The sequence below is a fragment of the Bos mutus genome, chromosome 1, assembly GCF_027580195.1.
Source record: "Bos mutus isolate GX-2022 chromosome 1, NWIPB_WYAK_1.1, whole genome shotgun sequence".
Taxonomy (NCBI): domain Eukaryota; kingdom Metazoa; phylum Chordata; class Mammalia; order Artiodactyla; family Bovidae; genus Bos; species Bos mutus.
Window position 1 is genome coordinate 131,645,026 of NC_091617.1, and position 21,001 is coordinate 131,666,026.

The 21,001-nt window shown below is 35.1% G+C and overlaps 1 protein-coding gene across 1 annotated transcript in view; it reads left to right on the forward strand.

Annotated features, from left to right (window-relative positions):
• Positions 1–21,001, forward strand: part of STAG1 (STAG1 cohesin complex component) — a 496,550-nt gene that overhangs the window by 387,422 nt on the left and 88,127 nt on the right. The window contains exons 11-14 of the mRNA XM_070375938.1: positions 5,293–5,391; positions 5,892–5,971; positions 12,219–12,326; positions 14,510–14,624. Coding sequence (XP_070232039.1) covers positions 5,293–5,391; positions 5,892–5,971; positions 12,219–12,326; positions 14,510–14,624 — 402 coding nt within the window. The remainder of the gene's footprint in view (positions 1–5,292; positions 5,392–5,891; positions 5,972–12,218; positions 12,327–14,509; positions 14,625–21,001) is intronic.

The window sequence follows — 21,001 nt, forward strand, 5'->3', positions numbered from 1 at the left end:
GGTGTTCATATTATTGTATGCATTTTAATAACAATCAGAGTATAATGGAGTCCCAAAAGAGAAAAATTACCAAAATTTCAAGTGGCTTTTTCATTTAAGTTATTGTTAAAGTTATTTAGTTAAGTTCCTGTAATGAAAGCAGGCCATGTTATAGGTAAAGAACAGAGATTTGGTATGAGAGGTACTTGATTGGGAAGCATCACCAAACAAGGTGTAGATAAAACTTGATTAATGTCTTTGTTCTATGTATAATTTTCTGTGTGAACTTGATTGGGTGAAAGTAATTTCATCTATTTTGGCCTTATTTTGAAATTTAGAGGTAAAGAAACTTCTTACATGCTATCTTAAATCTGGAGTTATAATTTTACTTTGGGTCAGCTGTCTTTAATCTTTTGCTTATCTGTTGATCTCTTGTGATCATGGATACATATTATGTGATACTTTTGTTGGGTTTTCATATATCATGCCTCCAGGAAAACCATATCTTATGAGCCATATCCATATCCCATGGGCTGCTCTTCAACATTGCTCTGCCCACTACAGTTATCATGTCCACCTTGCATCTACTAATTCAGTGATGCTACCTTGTTTCTGCTATTCTGTAATCTCTTCATCATTTTTGTTATTGGAATGGAAACTGAATTCTGTTTGAGTCTCTTCTGTTGCCAGCTCTAGCCTCCAGAACACAGCCATTTTGTAGTTTCTCAGTAATGCCTGGGCCCCCAGTCTTTTCTTTATTGCCTTGATAAACAGTATTGTCCAGGCCCTCCTGAGGAACATACCAAACCAGTAGGTCTTCTGAGTTTATACAGTAGATCCTTTATATTGCTTACTTCACTGTGTTTTAATTGCCTTTCTTCACAGTCTGCCACAATGATTCTTGGATCTCTTATTTCTTTAATATGCACCACTGCTTTTTCCGGAGGTCATCCAGCAATGTTAGTCTATTTGCATGGGCCTTAAATCCTGAGGCAAGAAAGAATGCCCCATATCCAAAAACTCTCTCTTATCTTGTTTGATATTCCCATTCCCTAGTCCAGTACCCTTAGCAACCACTCTCAGTTCTTGTTCAAATTGACCCATTCCTGTAGCACTTACAGCAATATAATCTTCCTCTTCCTTTAGCAGACCTGCTACTTCCCCACTTGGGCCATACTGAAATTTGACCTTAGCTTGTGGCCATAAGGGAAGGTTGGTATAGATCATGAGGAAAGCTACTAGCATTGTCCTTAAGGTAGTTGCTTCACTTGAGGTTTCCATATATTCAAGGGGATAGTTAGGTGGAAGAAGCATGCTCTCTTCTAACAGGGGAACTTGAGACTTATTTGCAGGCCCACATGTTTATGGAAAACTTCAAGTTCATTGTTCTATCTACATCTGCCAGCTAGCCTTTGAACTCCCACTTCTTTCCTATATGGCTGTGATTTTGGCATAGACTTGCCTGAGATGCAATGTCTCATAAATTCTGCCACCCCTAAAATTGAGTTCTCAGTCTAGTCTTCAGTATAATGAACTCTTGATCTGCAGGAGATGAAAGTCTCTTAAATGTTGCCATTTGTTAATTTAAACTGGTGATTAATTAGCCTGTCATTTTCTCTCTTCAGCACTCTCAGTGACAGCCACCCAATTCCGTAGTCCTTATAGTTACTGTTTATAACGTAATCCCTCAAATGCTTGTCATGTTGTACAAGCTAAGTGCATATCTCCTTTCATGTACAAGTGAATTAGCAAATGGCTACTCTTCTATGTCAGAGACTGTCATTGACTTCACTTACAAACAGTAATTGGGTACATCCTCATGGTAGCTCTTCATTCAAGTGATCCATCTTCAGAATCCCATCAGTGAGGTCTGTTTGTTAGGACCACTCTTGCTACCAGCTGTTTGGGTCACATTCCCTAGAATCTCGCCTCAGTCAGAGATTTTTGTGCTAGAAATAGATTGAAGTTTATATTCTCAGGAGAAACCTGTAAGTAAATGAGGAATATAGGATAAAGTAGGAGACACTGACAGAAATGTGGTTTCAGGAGTTTTGTCTGAGCATCACCTCAGAAGGAACTTTGATGAATAAATTGCACCTCAGAGATTATCCTGTCCTGAGACGACGAGATTGGGCTCTTTTACCCTCCTATTTCATTCCCCCATGGCTATGAGCTTCATCCTGAAGGAGGCAAAGGCAAAGTAGAGCATAGGAATCTCTGTACTAGGTGGTTCTTCCAGCCATGGTCAATTCTCCACAGAGAGATGCAGATAAGCTCCATTAGCTGTCAGTAGAGAAGGAAGTGGGAAGATTAGCCGTGTATATTAGGATTTGGACTTCTGGGCAGGTCATCAACAGCAACTACCACAGATACCTTCTCTGTGCTAGAGACTTTACCAACAAGCATGTCTCACAGGAGGGGGCTTGAGCTACCTTGAATCAGCATTCAATGCACATCCATTCATTTATATCAGTTCAGAATTGGTATCTTGAAATTGGCTGTGGAGGGAGTAATCACATCACAGAAATCTGTAAATGGAACAGTTCAGGGCTCCATTCCCAGAGCTTGTTGTTAAAACTTTTACCAACATACCTCTGCACTCAAATTTTAAAAGTCAGAATCGTATTTTATAAGTAAGAAAACTAGTATCAGAATGATTAGTGTACTTCAATTCAGTCTCTCACTCGCATCCAATCCTTTGCAACCCCATGGGCTGCAGCACCCCAGGCCTCCCTGTCCATCATCACCAACTCTCAGAGCCTGTTCAAACTCACGTCCATCGAGCTGATGATGCCATCCCACCGTCTAATCCTCTGTCGTCCCCTTCTCCTGCCTTCAGTCTTTCCCAGCATCAGGATCTTTTCCAGTGAGTCAGTTCTTCACATCAGGTGGCCCAAATATTGGAGCTTCAGCCTCAGCTTCAGTCCTTCCAGTGAGTGTTCAGGACTGATTTCCTTCAGGATTGACTGGTCTGATCTATTGCAGTCCAAGTGACTCTATTAAGAGTCTGCTTCAACACCACAGTTCAAAAGCATCAGTTCTTTGGTGCTCCGTTTTCTTTATGGTCCAGCTCTCACATCCATACATGACTACTGGAAAAACAATAGCTTTGAGTAGATGAACCTTTGTCGACAAAGTAATGTCTCTGCTTTTTAATATGCTGTCTAGATTAGTCACGGCTTTTCTTCCAAGGAGAAGGTGTCTTTTAATTTGATGGATGCAGTCAACATCTGCAGTAATTTTGGAGCCCAAGAAAATGAAGTCTGTCACTGTTTCCATTGTTTCCCCATCTATTTGCCATGAAGTGATGGGACCAGATGCCAACATCTTAGTTTTTTGAATGTTGAGTTTTAAGTCAACTTTTTCACTCTCCTCTTTCACTTTCATCAAAAGACTCTTTAGTTCTTCTTCACTTTCTGCCATAAATGTGGTGTCATCTGCATATCTGTGGTTATTGATATTTCTCTCAGCAGTCTTGATTCCAGCTTGTGCTTCATCCAGCCCAGCATTTCTCATGATATACTCTGCATATAAGTTACATAAGCAAGGTGACAGTATACAGCCTTAATGTGCTCTTTTCCCAATTTGGAACCGGTCTGTTGTTCCATGCCCATTCTAACTGTTGCTTCTTGACCTGCATATAGATTTCTGAACAGGCAGGTAAGGTTGTCTGGTATTCCCATCTCTAAGAATTTTCTAGTTTGTTGTGATTCACACAGTCAAAGGCTTTAGCGTAGTCAATGAAGCAGAAGTAGATGTTTTTCTGGAATTCTCTTGCTTTTTCTATGATGCAACAAGTGTTGGCAATTTGATCTCTGGTTCCTCTGCCTTTTCTAAATCCAGCTTGAACATTTGGAAGTTCTTGTTTCACGTACTGTTGAAGCCTGGCTTGGAGAATTTTGAGCATTACTTTGCTGGCGTGTGAGATGAGTGCAATTGTGTGGTAGTTTGAGCATTCTTTGGCATTGCCTTTCTTTGGGACTGGAATGAAAACTGACCTTTTCCAGTCCTGTGTCTGCTGCTGAGTTTCCAAATTTGCTGGCATATTGAGTGCAACACTTTAACAGCATCATCTTTCAGGATTTGAAATAGCTTACCTGAAATTTTGTCACCTCCACTAGCTTTGTTCATAGTGTTGCTTCATAAGGCCCACTTGACTTCACACTCCAGGACGTCTGACTCTTAGTTTAATGATCACACCATCATGGTTATCTGAGTCATAAAGATCTTTTTTGTATAGTTCTTCTGTGTATTCTGCCACATCTTAATATCTTCTGCTTCCTGTTAGGTCCATACCGTTTCTGTCCTTTACCGTTCCATCTTTGCATGAAATGTTCCTTGGTATTTCTTATTTTCTTGGAGACATCTCTGGTCTTTCCCATTCTATTGTTTTCCTCTATTTCTTTGCACTGATCACTGAGGAAGACTTTCTTATCTCCCCTTGCTGTTCTTTGGAATTCTGCCTTCAGACAGATATATCTTTCCATTTCTCCTTTACCTTTCCTTTTTCTTTTATCAGCTGTTTGTAAGCCCCCCTCAGACAATCATTTTGCCTTTTTGCATTTCTTTTTCTTGGGGATGGTTTTAGTGTACTTATCATCTCTCTAATAATATACAGATTGGAAATCTAGCTTTGTCTGATTCCAAAATTTGGACGCCCACTGTGGAACATATTGCTTTTTGAACATAGAAATTTTGTTTCCTTTTGAATCATTTGGATTGGCTAAGTTTCCATGTGATCCTGAATGCATTTTGATTACCAACATCTACTCCAAGTTAATGATTTTATTATATTGCCCTAGTAAAGAGCAACCCCAGGACACATGACTATCATTTTGCCTTTGTTTTAAACATTCTTCCCTTTATCATGTTTTCCTAACTGCTCTTTCTGGAATATAAAAGACTTTTAGTAAATATTTGCTAAATAAATGAGTGATAATACTTTGTTATGAAGTTAGATTTTTTTTGAAGTAAGGAGAAATTAGCATACCCTTCTTTAGTTAAAATCATAGGCTAAAAGTTATCTCACAGTGCCACAGGTATGATTGTAGGAAATATTTCATGTTGAATCAGAATTGATACACATTTGAAAAAGATATAGACTTACTCTCAACTAACTAAGGGGTTTTAGTGCATTTTTAGTTAAATGTAAGTACAATATAGTTACTTGTTCTGTCTTATGTCAAATTACAGTATGAAATAAATTGAATGGTTAAGCTGAAAATCACTTTAGTTTTCATATAGACTTGAAAATCTAACTTTTGTAACATTGAATTGACTGTTTGTGTTTTGGTTTTATTTGTATTTCTGAAGCAAGGAGAAGTCAGACTGAAGTGTTTGAAAGCTCTACAAAGTCTGTATACCAATAGAGAATTATTCCCCAAGTTGGAGCTCTTCACTAACCGATTCAAGGTAAGAATGTTAACTTCTTTTCTTTTTCACTTTAAAAATGCTTGTTATAGCTAGCTTAGCAAATGGCATTACCATAGCAAGTGTAGCTCATATTCTTAATACATATTCTTTAAATAGCCCTGTATTAAATAGATGAATCTCTGCTTTAGAAAAGATATTACCAACATGAGGTCTTATTTATTACCTTCAATGGAAAGCTCTCCTGCTTAAAATAAGATTTTTTTCCTGGACATCTTTTTATACTTAATGATTTTGCAAGGTAAGGTTTGTCTCTTTGTTAGAGAATGCTAGTTGATGAAAATTATAAACATTTACAACACCTCCTGTGTGTGCATAGAACCATGATGATAACATTTGAAAAGGAAAACTTTCCATCTAATCTAATCATCATTAGACTAATCTACCATTACTCTTCCATCATCTCCCCACAAAACATTACCTCACATCTGTCTCAGCTTCTTTTCTGTTCATGGTTGGTTTGACTTATGACTTTTCTTCAGGATCGCATTGTATCAATGACACTTGATAAGGAATATGATGTTGCTGTTGAAGCTATTCGATTGGTTACACTAATACTTCAGTAAGTATAATATTTTAATTTAATCTGTTAAAATATTAATGTTGTTTCCCAGCATTATTAGTGCCCTTCACATATATAATCCTAATGTGTATTCTTACCACTTTTGGTTTTGCTTTCTTATTTTAAGGTTAGGTTTGAAACAAAATGTTTTCTGTTTGTTTTTTATTTTGAATATTTTCTATTTCCTCTATGTACAAGTTCTTTTATGCAATCCAGAAAAAGTATCCATGAAGTAACATTGTTATTGTTTAATCTCTAAGTCATGTCCAACTCTTTCGGAACTCGTTGGACTGTAGCCCACCATGCTCCTCTGTCCATGGGATTTCCCAGGCAAGATTACTGGAGTGGGTTGCCATTTCCTTCTCCAAGGGATCTTCCCAACCCAGGGATTGAACCCACATTTCCTGCATTGGCAGGTGGGTTCTTCTATTTAAAGAGAGAGACAGAGAAATGAGAAAGAAAAGACTTAAAAGGGTTAGGTTTTTCAAATAGACTTCTTTAGAATGGTACAGAAGTAAAAGAAGGAAACAAGGTGATTAAATTATGTCATTAATATGCTATAGATTTTAAAATAGGAATAGTTTCATATATAGAACTAACTAAAAACCAGGAAGAATCTGTATGAGAGAATGCAAGACCTGACAAAGTCATTACAAATCCTCTACTCCCTATTTTATGATGCTATATCTGTCATACACCAGATATCATGTATGCCAGGGTCTATTGTTGTTTTGGTCTCATTTTGCCTCTTTCTGCTGTACTACCATATTCTTTATTATTGTGGCTTTATATTCTAGTAGATGTTGTGTGCTTATGGCCTCTTACTGATCAGTACCTTCTTTGCCTTTCTTTTTAAAATGCACTTAGCTACTTTTTTCTTTATGAATTTTTAAGGTGCTTTTGTCTAATTCCTCAGAAACTTTGGTTGGGAGTTTAAATATTAGAACTGCATTTAGGAACTTCCCTGGCAGTCCAGTGGTTAAGACTTTGCACTTTCACTACACGGACAAGGGTTTGATCCCTAGCTGGGAAACTAAGATCTTATAGTGGTGTGGCCAAAGAAAAAAAGAACTGCATTTAATTTTATGATAAATTTAGGAGAGAATGGAATTTTTATAATTATATATATAATTTATATATGAAAATGATATATTCCTTTATTCAGATCTCATTAAGTCTTGTGTAAGGTTTAAATTTGTTTTGTAGCAGTAGTGTACATTGTTTACTGGGTTAATTCTTAAATGCTTTATGGTTTTTTTGTTATGTGATAAATATTTAGTTTTAAAATATTTTCTACTGAATTATTGCTAAGACAGAGAACCTTAATTTTCATGTTTGTCTTTTATGTGCAGCATAGTAGAACTTTTATCCATGCTGATGGTTTGATTTTCTTGAATTTACTATGTAGATTATTTTATGATGTGAAGACAATTTTAGTTCTGTCTTCTCCTTTTCTCATTTTAAAACTTTTGTTTCATTTTCTTGTCTAATTCCATTAGCCCGGATATTGAGCACTTTAAGTATCCCTGATAGTGGATTTTTTTGTTCTTTTTCTAGGAAGGCATCTAAAGTTTTTTTGTTTCTGCAGTTACTGAGATAGGTTTTTGATATGAAAAATGTTCTTCTGTATTCTCAGTTTTCTGGGATTTTCTTTTTTACATAGATGAGTCTGAATGAAATTGATGTATTTGTCTAATGGTAAACCACATGTGCATTTCTAAACTAAATCCTGTTTGAACGTGACATATTTGTTTTCACTGTAATTTGCTTAAATGCAGTTTTATGTTTTATTTCGAATTTTCACAGTTGTGTTATATATAACTTTACATTTTTTTCTTTTCTTTATCCAACTTTGAAATCAGGGTTATATGTATACTCTTTGTAAATTATCATCAGTAATTTCTCACCCTTTTTCTGTTCTGAAATAACTTTTCTATGATGAAGATTTTCTTCTTAAAAGTTTGAGAGAATTCTCTTGTTAAAGCCATATCAGTTTTAAGTTTCTTTTGAGGAGAAGTCTTTGATCATCATTCCTACTTCTTTAACTGTTATCTGTCTAAGTTAATCTTTATTTCCTCTTATATTAATTTTGGCTTTTTATAAGCTTTTGAAAATATATCAGTTTTATCACAGTTTTCAACTTTATTGTTTATGATATGTTTATTCATAAAACTTTGCTATTTTTCTGTTATTTCTCTTTTTCATCATTTATTTTATTTGTATCCCCTTCTTTTTGATAAGTCATGCTAGAGGTTTGTCCATCCTACTGTTCTTTTCAATGAATTAGCTTCTTTAAGCTATTTGTTTATTGTTTCTGAATAATCATGTTTAAAGTAATGAATATACCTTTAAGTACTACTTTCAATTTCACTACTTTACTTGTCTCCCAAAAATTTGGACATGGAATATTTTCATAGGCAATTAATGATAAATATTTTGATTACTGTTATGATTTTCAGTTTAATCATGGATTATTCAGTAGTAATTTCTGTTCTCCCTAGATCAGATTGTTTAAAGCTGTTCTTTCTATTTTATTGTATTATTTAAGAATGTGTTCTGCATATTTTGGTTAATCTTCTGAATGTTCTAAATATATGTAAAAACAATACTTATCTGTGTTGCTTATATAGTTAATGTATTTATATTCATTACTTTGAATTTATTCAGTGTCATCCAAATTATCTATAACTTTACTTTTTTTCGCCTGTTTTTTCAGAAGGATGTGTTAGAGTCTTCCAACTACTATCTTATCTTTTCTTACACACTGTATAGATCAGTACCTCTCTATTCATAATTTGTACATCTTCTGATAGTATTCACTTTATTGTTATATCTCTTTCTTTGTCATTTATGAAGATTATGACTACTATGACAAGTAGATTATAATCTAAGTTTGAATTTTACAAGTTTATCAATGTCTTTCCCTTGAACAAAAAATAACCTCATTCCACCCACTCATCTTTTTTCATTTAAATTGTCTAGAGTTTAAAATCTGTTGTTAAGGATTACTTTTTTACCCTTTTTTTTTTTTCTTTTTGCCTTTTTTTTAAATTTAGTTTTAATACTTGCTCATTCAGGCAAGTGTTAACTGCTTTGATATTTTCAGTACTTCTTCCCTTACCTTCAGGGAAGAGTAATTCTCTCTGTTGTTGCTGTTTAGTCGCCCAGTCATGTCCCATTCTTTGTGACCCCATGGAGTGCAGCACGCCAGGCCTGCCTGTCCCTCACCATTTCCCGAAGTTTGCCAAGTTCATGTCCTTTGGATCTGTGATGCCATCCAGCCATTTCATCCTCTGACGCCTTCTTCTCCTCCTGCTCTCAGTGTTTCCCTGCGTAAGGGACTTTTCCAAGGAGTCGGCTGTTCGCATCAGATGACTGAAATACTGGAGCTTCAACTTCAGCTTCTCTGATAGCTCAGTTGTTAAAGAATCTGCTTGCAATGCAGGAGACCCCAGTTTGATTCCTGGGTTGGCAAGATCCTCAGGAGAAGGGATAGGCTACTCACTTCAGTATTTTGGGGCTTCCCTTGTGGCTCAGCTGGGAAAGAATCTGCCTGCAATGTGGAGACCTGTGTTCTATCCCTGGGTTGGGGAGATTCCCTGGAGAAGGAAAAGGCTACCCACTCCAGTATTCTGGCCTGGAGAATTCCATGGACTGTATCATCCACGGGGTCCCAAAGAGTCAGACACGACTGAGCGACTTTCACTATGCTCAGCTTCAGTGTCAGTCTTTCCAACAAGTATTCAGGGTTGATTTCCCTTAAGATTGACTGGTTTGATCTCCTTATTGTCCAAGGGACTTTCAGGAGTCTTCTCCAGCACCACAGTTCGAAGGCATCAAGTCTTTGGTGCTCTGCCTTATTTACAGCAGTCTCTCATAGGCTCCTCCAATATATTTTCTAGCTAGTTTACTTCCTTAAAGAGTGTTTTTCAAACTATCTGATACCTTGTTTGGCTAAAAAAAAAAATCATACTTTCCTCTTGAATTTAGAAAGTAGTTTGGCTAGTTTCAAAAGTCTATTTTTAAGATTCTTTTCTGTGTTTTCATTGGAAGAAATAAGGTCAGAACATATATAAAAAGTACAGTTATGGCCCTCCAACTGTGTGAGATGATCTAATTCATTAGATAACTTTGGTCCTTTTCTGAATTCCTCAGAGAGCTCTCCCTGTTGCAGGAGAGGGAGGTGTCATCCTGAGACCCACAGAAGTCCTTAGGATGGACCTCCTAGTGAGGGTCATTGGCAACCCACAGGAAAAATTTAGGAGGGAACCATAGTAAAGGGAAAGCAAGTTTATTTAGTGATACGCATTCCATAGACAGAATGCAGTCTGTCTCAGAAGGCAAGAGCCACCCCAGGGCACAGGGTCCTCTGGGAAAGTGAAATAGGCCCAGAGGCATGGGAACGTACTTTTTTTTGGGTTAAGTGATTTCATAGGCTAATGAGTAGGAGAAATATTCTTGCTATTCTGGGGAAGGGTGGGTATTTCCCCAAAATTGGGCCACTGCCCACTCTTTTTGGCCTTTTATGGTTCTTTTCAGAACTGACATGGTGTGAAAGGAGTGCTTTTTAGTATTTCAGTGAAGGTATTATGAGCGAAAGGTCAGTAACTGTACTATTCTCAAAGCCACCTTGGTTTCAGCTGGCTCCAGCCTGTCCAGCATGTCAGCAGGTGCTCCCCATCGTCATTATTTCACGTTTGTGTCCTGCCCTTTTCCCTCCTGTCTTATTCCCTCTTTGGGTGTTTATGACAGTGGTTCCCCACAGTGGATGATGCTTCCTCTGGCTATTTACTTTGTAATTCAGCACCTGGCTTTCGGTTTCCTCTCTTTGAATCGCTTGCCCTGTATATGGCCTTGTTGGGCAGGATGTCTTTTAAAACTATCCAGGCTGGCTGTCTTTAATTATTTCATGTCTGGCCTAAAGGAAACTTGGAGGAACTATGAATTTCTACTCATTATATTGCTCTGTCTCCTGATTTCTACTTTTATGGTGAGGTTCACAAACTAACTCTCCAGTCTCTTATAGCACTGCATGAAATAATCTGGCCTTATTTTTCTTGGCTTGTGAGATGTCTACCAAAACTTCCTCAAAATAACAAGTTAAAGTCACCTTAACATCCTGTTGTACTATCTTTAAATTCTTTTTTTCTCCATCTGTTTATTCTTCTTTTGGTGTAGATTATTTCCTTTCCCTTATGAGCTTGGATTACTGAGAAATCTTAATTTTTTTTTTCCTAGGAGTTTAACTTCATCCTGAGGGTATTAGTTCATTGAGCTGATTTATATACATATAATTAAGTGATTAAAACTTAGGCCTTGTTGAGAGGGGAAAAGTGTGAACTTTAAAATTAAACTGCTTCTAATCTGTCTCCCTTCCTTGAAATCCAGCTCTTTTTCATTCAAAACTAAAGTTTCTTCCTTATATTATGATGCAACCACATTATTTTGCTGCAAAGATCATTCTAATTTATATTCATTTGACTAGTCTCCTTCTAGTCTCTGAGGCATCTCCAGAATTGAGTTCTGTGGAATGAGTTTATACTGCTACATCTCGTGAAGAACCTGTACAGCCTAAACATTCTGTACCCCATCTAGTCATTAATCTTTAATCCTTTCAAATGTTTTTAACCATATTAATAGTCAGGAAATAGATATTCCCTCTTTGGGAAAAAAATACTTAAATATACATTCCAGCAAACCAATAAAAGGTTGAAACTTTACGACTACATGAAAAGAAAGATGGCAAATTTACATTAGTAAAGGAATGATTATGACTGGTAAATCCATTTTATATAGAAAGAAGACTAGTATTGTAAATATTGTGATAAACTATAAAATAGACAATTCTGGCAAGAGTGACATAGCACAGTAACAATTTAACTATGAAACAGGTGAATATATGACTAATGTCTGTTAACAAAAAAACTTATGCACGTTTAAAGAAACTGAGCTAAATTGGGCTAATATATATCCCAAGATATTAAGAGTTGTTGTCTATAGGTGTGTATGGAAAGAAATGTGGACCTTTTATTTTCTTGTTTTATCTGTATTTTCTGAATTTTATATAACAATTGAAGTGCCCTTTATAGTTAAGGAAAAATATTGTTTTCAAACTCAACTAAAAAGAGTGGAAAAATAAAATCAGAATACCTTGAGCTTTTATAAAGAACCATACAAAATTTTGATGAAGGTAGAACTGACAGTAAACATTTGTTTTGGCTCAGTTTTACTTTTCTGAATTTTTCAGTGGAAGTGAAGAAGCTCTTTCCAATGAAGACTGTGAAAATGTTTACCATTTGGTGTACTCAGCACATCGCCCTGTTGCTGTGGCAGCTGGAGAATTCCTTCACAAAAAGTGAGTTAATTCTCTATGAAACAAGTTCCACTTTTCTGTTTTTGTTTTGTTGTTGTTTTATAGTTAGTAAAAGAGTGACTGAAAATAGTGCTAGAAGTGGCCACTGCAAATTCTGTGGGCTGTAACATTCTTACAGCCTACATACACATCGTGAATCACATCTCTGAGAAGGATGTCCCTTGTGACGTATTCCTTTGATCTAAAATCTAAAATGACAGTCATCAGCTAGTCAGCTCCTTGTAAATGGAGGTAGCAGAAGTGCTTGAAGTTTATAAAGACTCACCTAAGTAATTGATACTTTATTTCATCAAATTGTTTTCCCTTTTAAAATTCTGTGTTCTCATCTTAACTTCCCAACACTGGTAATCTAAAATTATCTTCAAAATACCTCCCACATTTTCAGGGTTTTTTTTTTCCATCTTATTAGGAGGAGGATTATTTTAATCAGTAATCTGTAATGATAGTAAAAATATGTATGCAGCTACAGTTTAATTTCAAAGCAAAATCTCATCCAATTTTTTGACAAAGCATAGCGCTAATGAGAGTTTTTTTATGTAATTAAACATCCTTATGAAATATGTTTTTGATCATGGTCTCTACTATATATATTCTATAATTTATTAATTCATTCTTAAAATATAAGCATATTCTTGGGCAGGGGGATGTTTTGCTGTGTTTTTGTTTTTATTCATAGATTTAACATAGTCACTTTGACTGGTTAACCCAGAGGTCTTTTACATGTAGTGATTTGTAATTATGTGTGATTATGCTAAGCACAGATATAAGTCATGCACTGGGCAACTGTTGTACATGGGTGATTGACTTTGATAATGAGCAAGCGTGGCCCTCCATCTAGCATCAGCATCTTGGTGCTACAATCACAAACTGCTCTTTACTCAGTGGTAGAGTGACTCTTGCTTACAGCTATTATATATTTGTCTCACTGTCTCTTTTTAAACCTGTTTCTTTGTGGACAACTACAAAGTAGGCTAAGACTGAGGGTGCTCAGCTGTCATAGGAGTCAGCAAAGCACAAAGAGGTGCCACACATCCAGTGTGCTTAGCCACTCAGTCGTGTCCAGCTCTTTGGACTGCAGCCTGCCAAGTTCCTCTGTCTATGAGATTTTCCAGACAAGAACACTGGAGTGGTTTTCTGTTTCCTCCTCCAGGGGATCTTTCCGACCCAGGGATCGAACCTGATCTCCTGTGTCTACTGCATTGCAGGTGGATTCTTTACTAGCTGAGCCATTGGGGAAGCCCCTCTTTACTCAGTGATACCTCTCAAAACAAGAAAGAGCTATGTCTGTGTAAAAAAAAATCTTTATTTAAGAAGGAAGCTGGCTAGTAGTGCATGCTGCTAATGAAAGTGAAGAAGTCAGAATTTTCAGGCATGGCTTTTACAGTAAGATGTGACTCTGACTCATTGGCTAATATAGAATAGTGCTATTTCCATATTTATCTTGAGGTGTTGTCTGTCGCAAATATCAAGGGTATATTGTAGTCTTAATTTCCCTTTCTTTTTGTTTTATTATATTCTAGTTAGTCTCTTTTTTAACTTTTCAAAAGGAATTTTAGAAAGAATTTATTGTTTCTGTATGTTTAGAAAGAATGTATTGCTTCTGCAGTTTCAAAGAAAAGATAGATTTAAAAAGGTTCATTATCTACAGAATGGAGGCCATTAACGGCAACACTGGAATCAGAAAGAGCCCTTGGATATATGTAATTTTATCTGTATTGTATTTGTCTAAGTTTGAAACATTTGCTAAAATTTTTTAAATTTAACATTTCATATAAATATCTACCAATGTAAGCCTCCATTATATTTTATTTCTTTAAGAAAATGGAGTCAATTCCTATGTAAACAAAAGCTTCGCCTCATAAGCATCTTTTATTCCCCTGCCCTGGAAATACTCAGTTGGAGAACTTTTGAAAAAGCTAATCTTTTTTAGCATTTTCCTACCATTTAATATTGTGATCTTTTAAAATCTGTTAAGTAAACTGTAGAGTAGACTCAGAATTCCATGATCAAGTTTGGTTTTTTTGTTTGTTTTTTTACCAAATGTACATCCACATACACTTAGTCTGTTTTTTAGTCTCAACACTGAAATTTATATACTGAAGGAGAAGACTTAAATTCATATCCATGTAAATTTGTAATATTCTTGTTTTGTTACTTATTTCCAGATTGTTTAGCAGACATGACCCACAAGCAGAAGAAGCATTAGCAAAGAGAAGGGGGAGAAACAGTCCGAATGGGAACCTTATTAGGATGCTTGTCCTTTTCTTTCTTGAAAGTGAGGTAAATTTTTAACATAGCTATTTATTTTGTTGTATTAGATTACATTTTAAGTAAAATTATCATTTAATCATTGTAATTAGTGATTTTTTTTTAATCAAATAAAGACAAGACTGTTTCTTACAAAGTTGCCTTCATGGATATTTTAAATTTTTTGGCTGTGCTGCACAACTTGTGGGATGTTAGTTCCCTGAGTGAAAGCCCATGTCCTAACCGTTGGACCACCAGGAAATTCCTTAGCTCCATAGATTTGATTCCATGATAATGGGATCAGTACACTACCTTTTTTGGGAATATGTGTGCAGATATGGATTAACACTGAATATAGGTTAGCAGTTTTTAAAGTTTTATAGTACTTCATTGCAATACAGCATACTCTTTTTGTTACTTTTTGTTTTTCTTGTAGCTTTTCTTTTTACCTGTAGCTTTTAAATTACATTATTTAGGGAATTCCCTGGTGATCCAGCAGTTCACCAGGGAATTCCCTGCAGAGGGCCCAGGTTCGATCCCTAGTCAGAAAACTAAGATCCTACAAGCTGTGTGGTATGGCCAAAATAAAAAGAAAAATTATATTATTGAAACAGTATATGAACATTTTCAAGCTGTCAAAACCACTGGTTCTATCTTGTTTGAAAGTTGTTATTTAAGGAAAAATATGACTTTGAATGTAAATTAGTTATGCAAGCTTATGCAGCATTTCCATGTCAATTTATCAAACAGTTAACATCCGTAACATATTATCTATCAGAATCTGTTTGCACATGTGAACTTTAGTTTGCCCATTTAAATGTTCTTTAATGTTAGAACTGTATTTCCAACTGCTGGTATAACATGGGGGGATAGCAAACTTATACCTGAATGAAAAAACTTGTTGGCTTAGAAATGAGTGGGAATAGAGTTCCAAATAAAGGTAGCAAAAATCTAGAAATCTAGGACCCTGAACTTTACTTGGAGAAAGAGTATTTTTGGTTTGTATGGGAATGTCTAGGAATAAGAGAAACGTAAGAGACTGTATGACTGCTCAAGTTTGAACGTGCTGGAGATACTCTGTAGAAATGAGGAATTGAGAGACAAACAGGTGGTCTATAAAAAAATTAAGATCAGACAGAGTTGTAAGGATTAGTGGAAAGAGTGGGGTTAGGGCAAAGCAGAACCAGAAAAGTGAAGGAACTGCTGATATTTTTTAAATGAGTTGGGAACAGAGAAAGAATATAGTCAAAATGAAACCAGCTGGAGAGTTGCATTTGTGTAAGGGATGTGTTTAAGAACAGTGTATTAAATATGTATACAGATTTTGTGGGGATCTTCTTAAAATGCCAGTTCTAATTCAGTTACTTTTGAGTTGGAATCTGAGATGCTACTTTTTGTTTATGCTTCTGGACCAGAAGTCCAGGAACCACTTGGATAGCAAGAGTCCAAAGCATTATTTTCTTAACAAAGCAAGTGTGGATATTATTATGGAGTAAAATATAGATGCTTGTGAATGTTTAAGGTAAAACACTAAATACTCAGCAAATATCACACCTGTGATAGACTATTCAAATTAAACTCTTAACCCTTTAGGTTTTAAAGAAATGAGGTTAAAAGTACTTTGCAACAATCAAGTCCTATTTAAAATTTTGACTTTAATAGTAACGGTAGTATCAAAAATTGGTAGGAATGAGATACATATATACTATTAAACTGCTGAAAAGTTTGGGAAATATGATCAGATTAGTTGAACTTGATTATTAATTGAAATAAAATGTTTTGGATCTCTGAAAGTCCAAGGACTTTACTTTTTTGGTATATTAAAAGCTGTAAGTACTTAGTTTTACAGTTTCATCCTCTATTCATAGCAGTAATTTGTGAAGTGTATTACTGCTCTATTTTTGAAATGGTATTACTGTTTTATGTGTTTGCTGCTCTTTACTAAAACGTTACAAGAACATTAAAATATATTTCCCAGTTGTCTTCTGTGACATTCTTGTCCGCTGCAAAAACAACTGCAAATTGTAGTTAAGGGTTTCTAGTTGATTCATGATCATAATATTGGTGTTTATGGTCTCCTGTTTTATAGGAAGCATTGTTTATTAAAATCTCTCTTCTTATTTTGTAATACTAGTGTACACCTGGAGTTGAATGCTTATTAAACCCATATTCTTGTAATATGGTGGGATTCTGATTATACCTTATTCTGAATTCCTCTGGTTTTGCTATAATGTGTGTTTTAGTAATATTTTAGTCATAGGCTCATAAAAAGTTGAAAGAAACCTTAGAAATCATAAAAGTAGAATAAGTCTAGCTTATAGTTGAATTATCAACCAGTTACCTAGAATTGACTGAACTGATTATCTTTCCTATTCCTTTGTTTTACTGGGATGATGATGTTGTTCTTTACTTGCTAAGCCCTGTCCAACTCTTCGCAACCCTATGGACTGTAACCCACCAGGCTCCTCTGTCCCTGGAATTTCCTGGGATGTTAAGTAGTAACATTTTAATAATAGAATTGTAAAATATTGAATTGAAAGAGGTTTGCAGTCCATAGGGTCTTCCTCTTTTATATATGAATTATAGGTGAAATAATCAAGATTAAGATATCTACCTAAATTAGTTTTTCTTTCTTTTTGTACCAAAGAGTGGCATTTTTAAGCCATCACAACTTTTTTAGCAGTCATTGGTTTCAAGTGAAAAAATACCTAGTGTATTTGAGATTGTCGTTGTTGTTTGAAATACATGCCAAATAGTAGGAAAAATGGTACATGTGTATGATAAGTCCAGATTTCCCTGTAGGTTGTGTGACCATGATACTTACTGTACAAACTTTTGAAACTGATGCTTTTCAGAGTGATGATGCTGTTAATAATTATTCCAAAGCAGTTAATCATAACCCAGAACATTTCCGGACAATCTAGAAGTATTGTAACTGTACTTCTAGGCATTTAGAATGATAAGGCCAATTATGGCAGTCATTTAAGACAGAAAGTTAACAGATATATTATGAATATAACAACCAGGAAATCCCCCCCAGAATAACTTTTTCTTGGTTTTATTTTTTTTAATGTGTTCTTCAGGATTACCAAAGCTGACTCTGTTTCAGCAGAGAATAAACCCAGTATAAGAGTATTTACAAATTTAGGCTTAATTATTTAGAATGGTTATTTGCACTGTAAATGATTTTTCATAAAAGGAATAAGTGTAAGATTCCTTTATACTGTGAGCTCCTTTAGAGTATTAACTGTTTGACAGAAGAGTTAACTATTTGACATGAGGTACAATATTTATGAATAACCTTGAAACCAATTAAAGACAAGTAGGAACACACTGAGAAAATTTTAATTAAAGTCACCAGGAAAATGAAATTAGTTTGTTATATACAAGATTAGAGGAAACTCTATAAAATAAATTATGCTTAGATATAGCAGGGTAAAATTCACCCCCACATAAATGTAATTTTAATTTATGTATCTAATATAATTCTGATTATTTGCTGTACAGTGACTCTTTATCCATTAATGAGCAACCTTTTTTGTTCATCTGTTTCAAAGGAATACAAAGAATGCTTGCACAACCTGATTTTCATGCTGTTTTATAAAATTATGATACCAAAAACTGTTTTTAGAAAGTAAATTTTTGTTTCATTGTTAGGTTTCCAGATCCTTTTTAATCCCAGGGCTTTTTTATGGCCATTGAGAATGCCTCAAGACCTTTCTTCTTAATAGCTTCATCTTTCACTTACAATAGAAAACCCTTGGTATGAATTGTCTGAAAGACTACTGTAACCTTTTACCCTATTGGCCACATTAAAAAAAATTTTTTTTTTTTCTCAAACATGGCTCTGTCTACCTGGTATTCTTGTAGAGGTTTGAGAGTAGCAAGTTATGTGGCCATCACAGATTCCCCAAGACAGGAAGATGGTATCATGAATATTATGTCAAGCCAGTTCCTGACAGACTATGTTGTACTGATTGTTGTTGCTAATACTCTTGAACTTAAAATTTTTAATAAGAAAATGGGACAACATATTATCTTGCCCTGCTGGTGTACACATTGAGTTTGAAACAAGAGGTTGTTAGTGTTAACAGAATGCATTTTACTAAGCCACCACCTTACAGTCAGAAAGAGGAAATGGTCCAAGACATTAGCATCTATATTGAGAATATACACACAAAAAATTTCTAGAACAATGACAACATTTCTGAGTTAAATTTTAATATGCTGTCATTTAAGGCAAAATCATCCTTAAAAATGCCAATACTAGGGGAATCACAGTATTTAAAGCCTTGAATTGTGCCAACAACTCATCCAACTGAAAAACCTCAGGCTAAAAATGTCAAAATGAATGAGACATTACCAGTTGACAGAACAATGCAAAGTAAATGATTATTAATTCATTCCAATAGAGTTAAGTAACCCATACCCTCACAGAAGACAAAAATAGGGGGAAAATTTTTTTGAGACTTTTTTAGTAGAAATCTGAAAAACGTTAAAGACAAGAGAGAGCAACAAAGGCTGGTGAAAGGAGTAAGCTATCAGTAATAATTAAGTGACTGCCCTTTAGTGGAGCTTATTCTTCACTTTAGAAATGCTGGTCCAGGCATTGGGATATAGACATTAGGCTAAGAAGCAAAATTGTGAATAAATACCCCAATAATTTATAGGTACCTGTAGAGACAGGGAACTTCTGCACTCAAAATACAAAGTGCATACCTACAGTTAGCCTGCCTGCCTATATATCCCCCCTTTCCACTTTCTTCACAACCAAGGAAGCAAGGACCTTGCAATCAGACTCAAGAAAAGCATTCTAGCTACTAACATTCTTCAGTCTGGGCTCATTGATATATGTGTGTATATATATATATATATATATATGTATGCATATATGTACCCAACCCAAAAACTCTGGAACCTGAAAATAAAATACCATGGAAAAGAAGCACAAGGCCTGACATACGAAAATTTTTTATTAATGCCCCCAAATACAATAAGAAGTAATTATGAAAGAAGAGAGTTCTTAGAAATTAACATGATTTTCAAAATGTGGGGGAAAGGTGGATCATTAAATGACCTGAATTGACATAACCAAGGATTGGCTGTAGATGAAGGGATTTTTTTCCAGGAAGGAAAAAATTTTTTCCAAAGGAGGAAAGAAATTAAAAGTATGAGAGAGAAATTAAGAAATAGGGGGTACAGATTAAGACATTTTATTATGTTACCTAGTAGAAACTCTAAAGAAAACAGAGAATGAAGTGGGGAGAAACTAAACAAAGGATATGTAGTTTAAATGTTTACTACCTTTGTATCCTATATGCAAAGTATTACTTGAGGAAATTTTTTTAGCAAAGTGAAAAATTGATGCAATAACAGGAAAATAAGGAATATAAGAAATATTGGTGAACAGATAAGTCTAGGAATCAAGCTAAACAATATGGCTGTTATGCTTAAGGCAAATAAAATTTTTAAATTTTGGTGATCATGGTGATGGAAAAAACAAGTTAGGAAAAAAACTGCAGGAAGCACATATTTTAAAAAATGTCATTAGTAGAGCACAGGGGAAGCAGATGCCAACATCTGTAATCTCAGTAAATGTAAATGGACTAACATGCTTTATTTAAAAGGCAGGTTATCATATAGGGTTGAAATAAAGAGATTAAATGTTTACAAATATACCTTAATCAAAAATTTAACACAGAAAGTGAACTGGATAAATACTGGATGTAATTAACAAATGCTTATAAAAAGCTGAAGGGGCAATGTCATATATAAGTCCAGAATTCAGAACTAAAAGGGATAGGGAGGATATGTATAGAAGATATAATCTGCCAAAAATATAATTGTGAACTTTTTATACCTATTCTATAGATATGGTTAAGTATGTCAAGCATAAACTCAAGTTTACTAAGCATTTTTTTAAATTTTGGTGAAACAGTTTACCATTTTAGCTACTAGTAAGTGTACTTGTTCATTGGCATTAAGTACATTCACATGGATGTCCAGGTGTCACTACCATCAATCTCTAGAACTTTTTCAAAATCTTCCCTATATTGAAACTCTATACCCACTAAATAGTAACTCCATTTCAGCATAGGCTTAGTAGCCTATTTAGAAAAAAAAAAAAAAAAAAACTATTGTTTTTTCTATTTTCTGCTAATTTTCATTTTTGATACCAGGTTGTGCACCGTACTTGTGCCTGTCTCTGTTGGAATGATGTTACTGATAGTCTAGAGATATTTTCCTAGGATATGTGATTTAGAAAGTTTGACTATATCTGGCTGCAAACCTTCCCCCATCTTCTTTCTGAACAGAGATGCTAATCAGTATTATCTACTCTGGCTTTGACGAAAAACACTGGGAAACTGTGGATGTTGAGTGTGCATGAGTGTGTACGTAGTTTCCTGAGG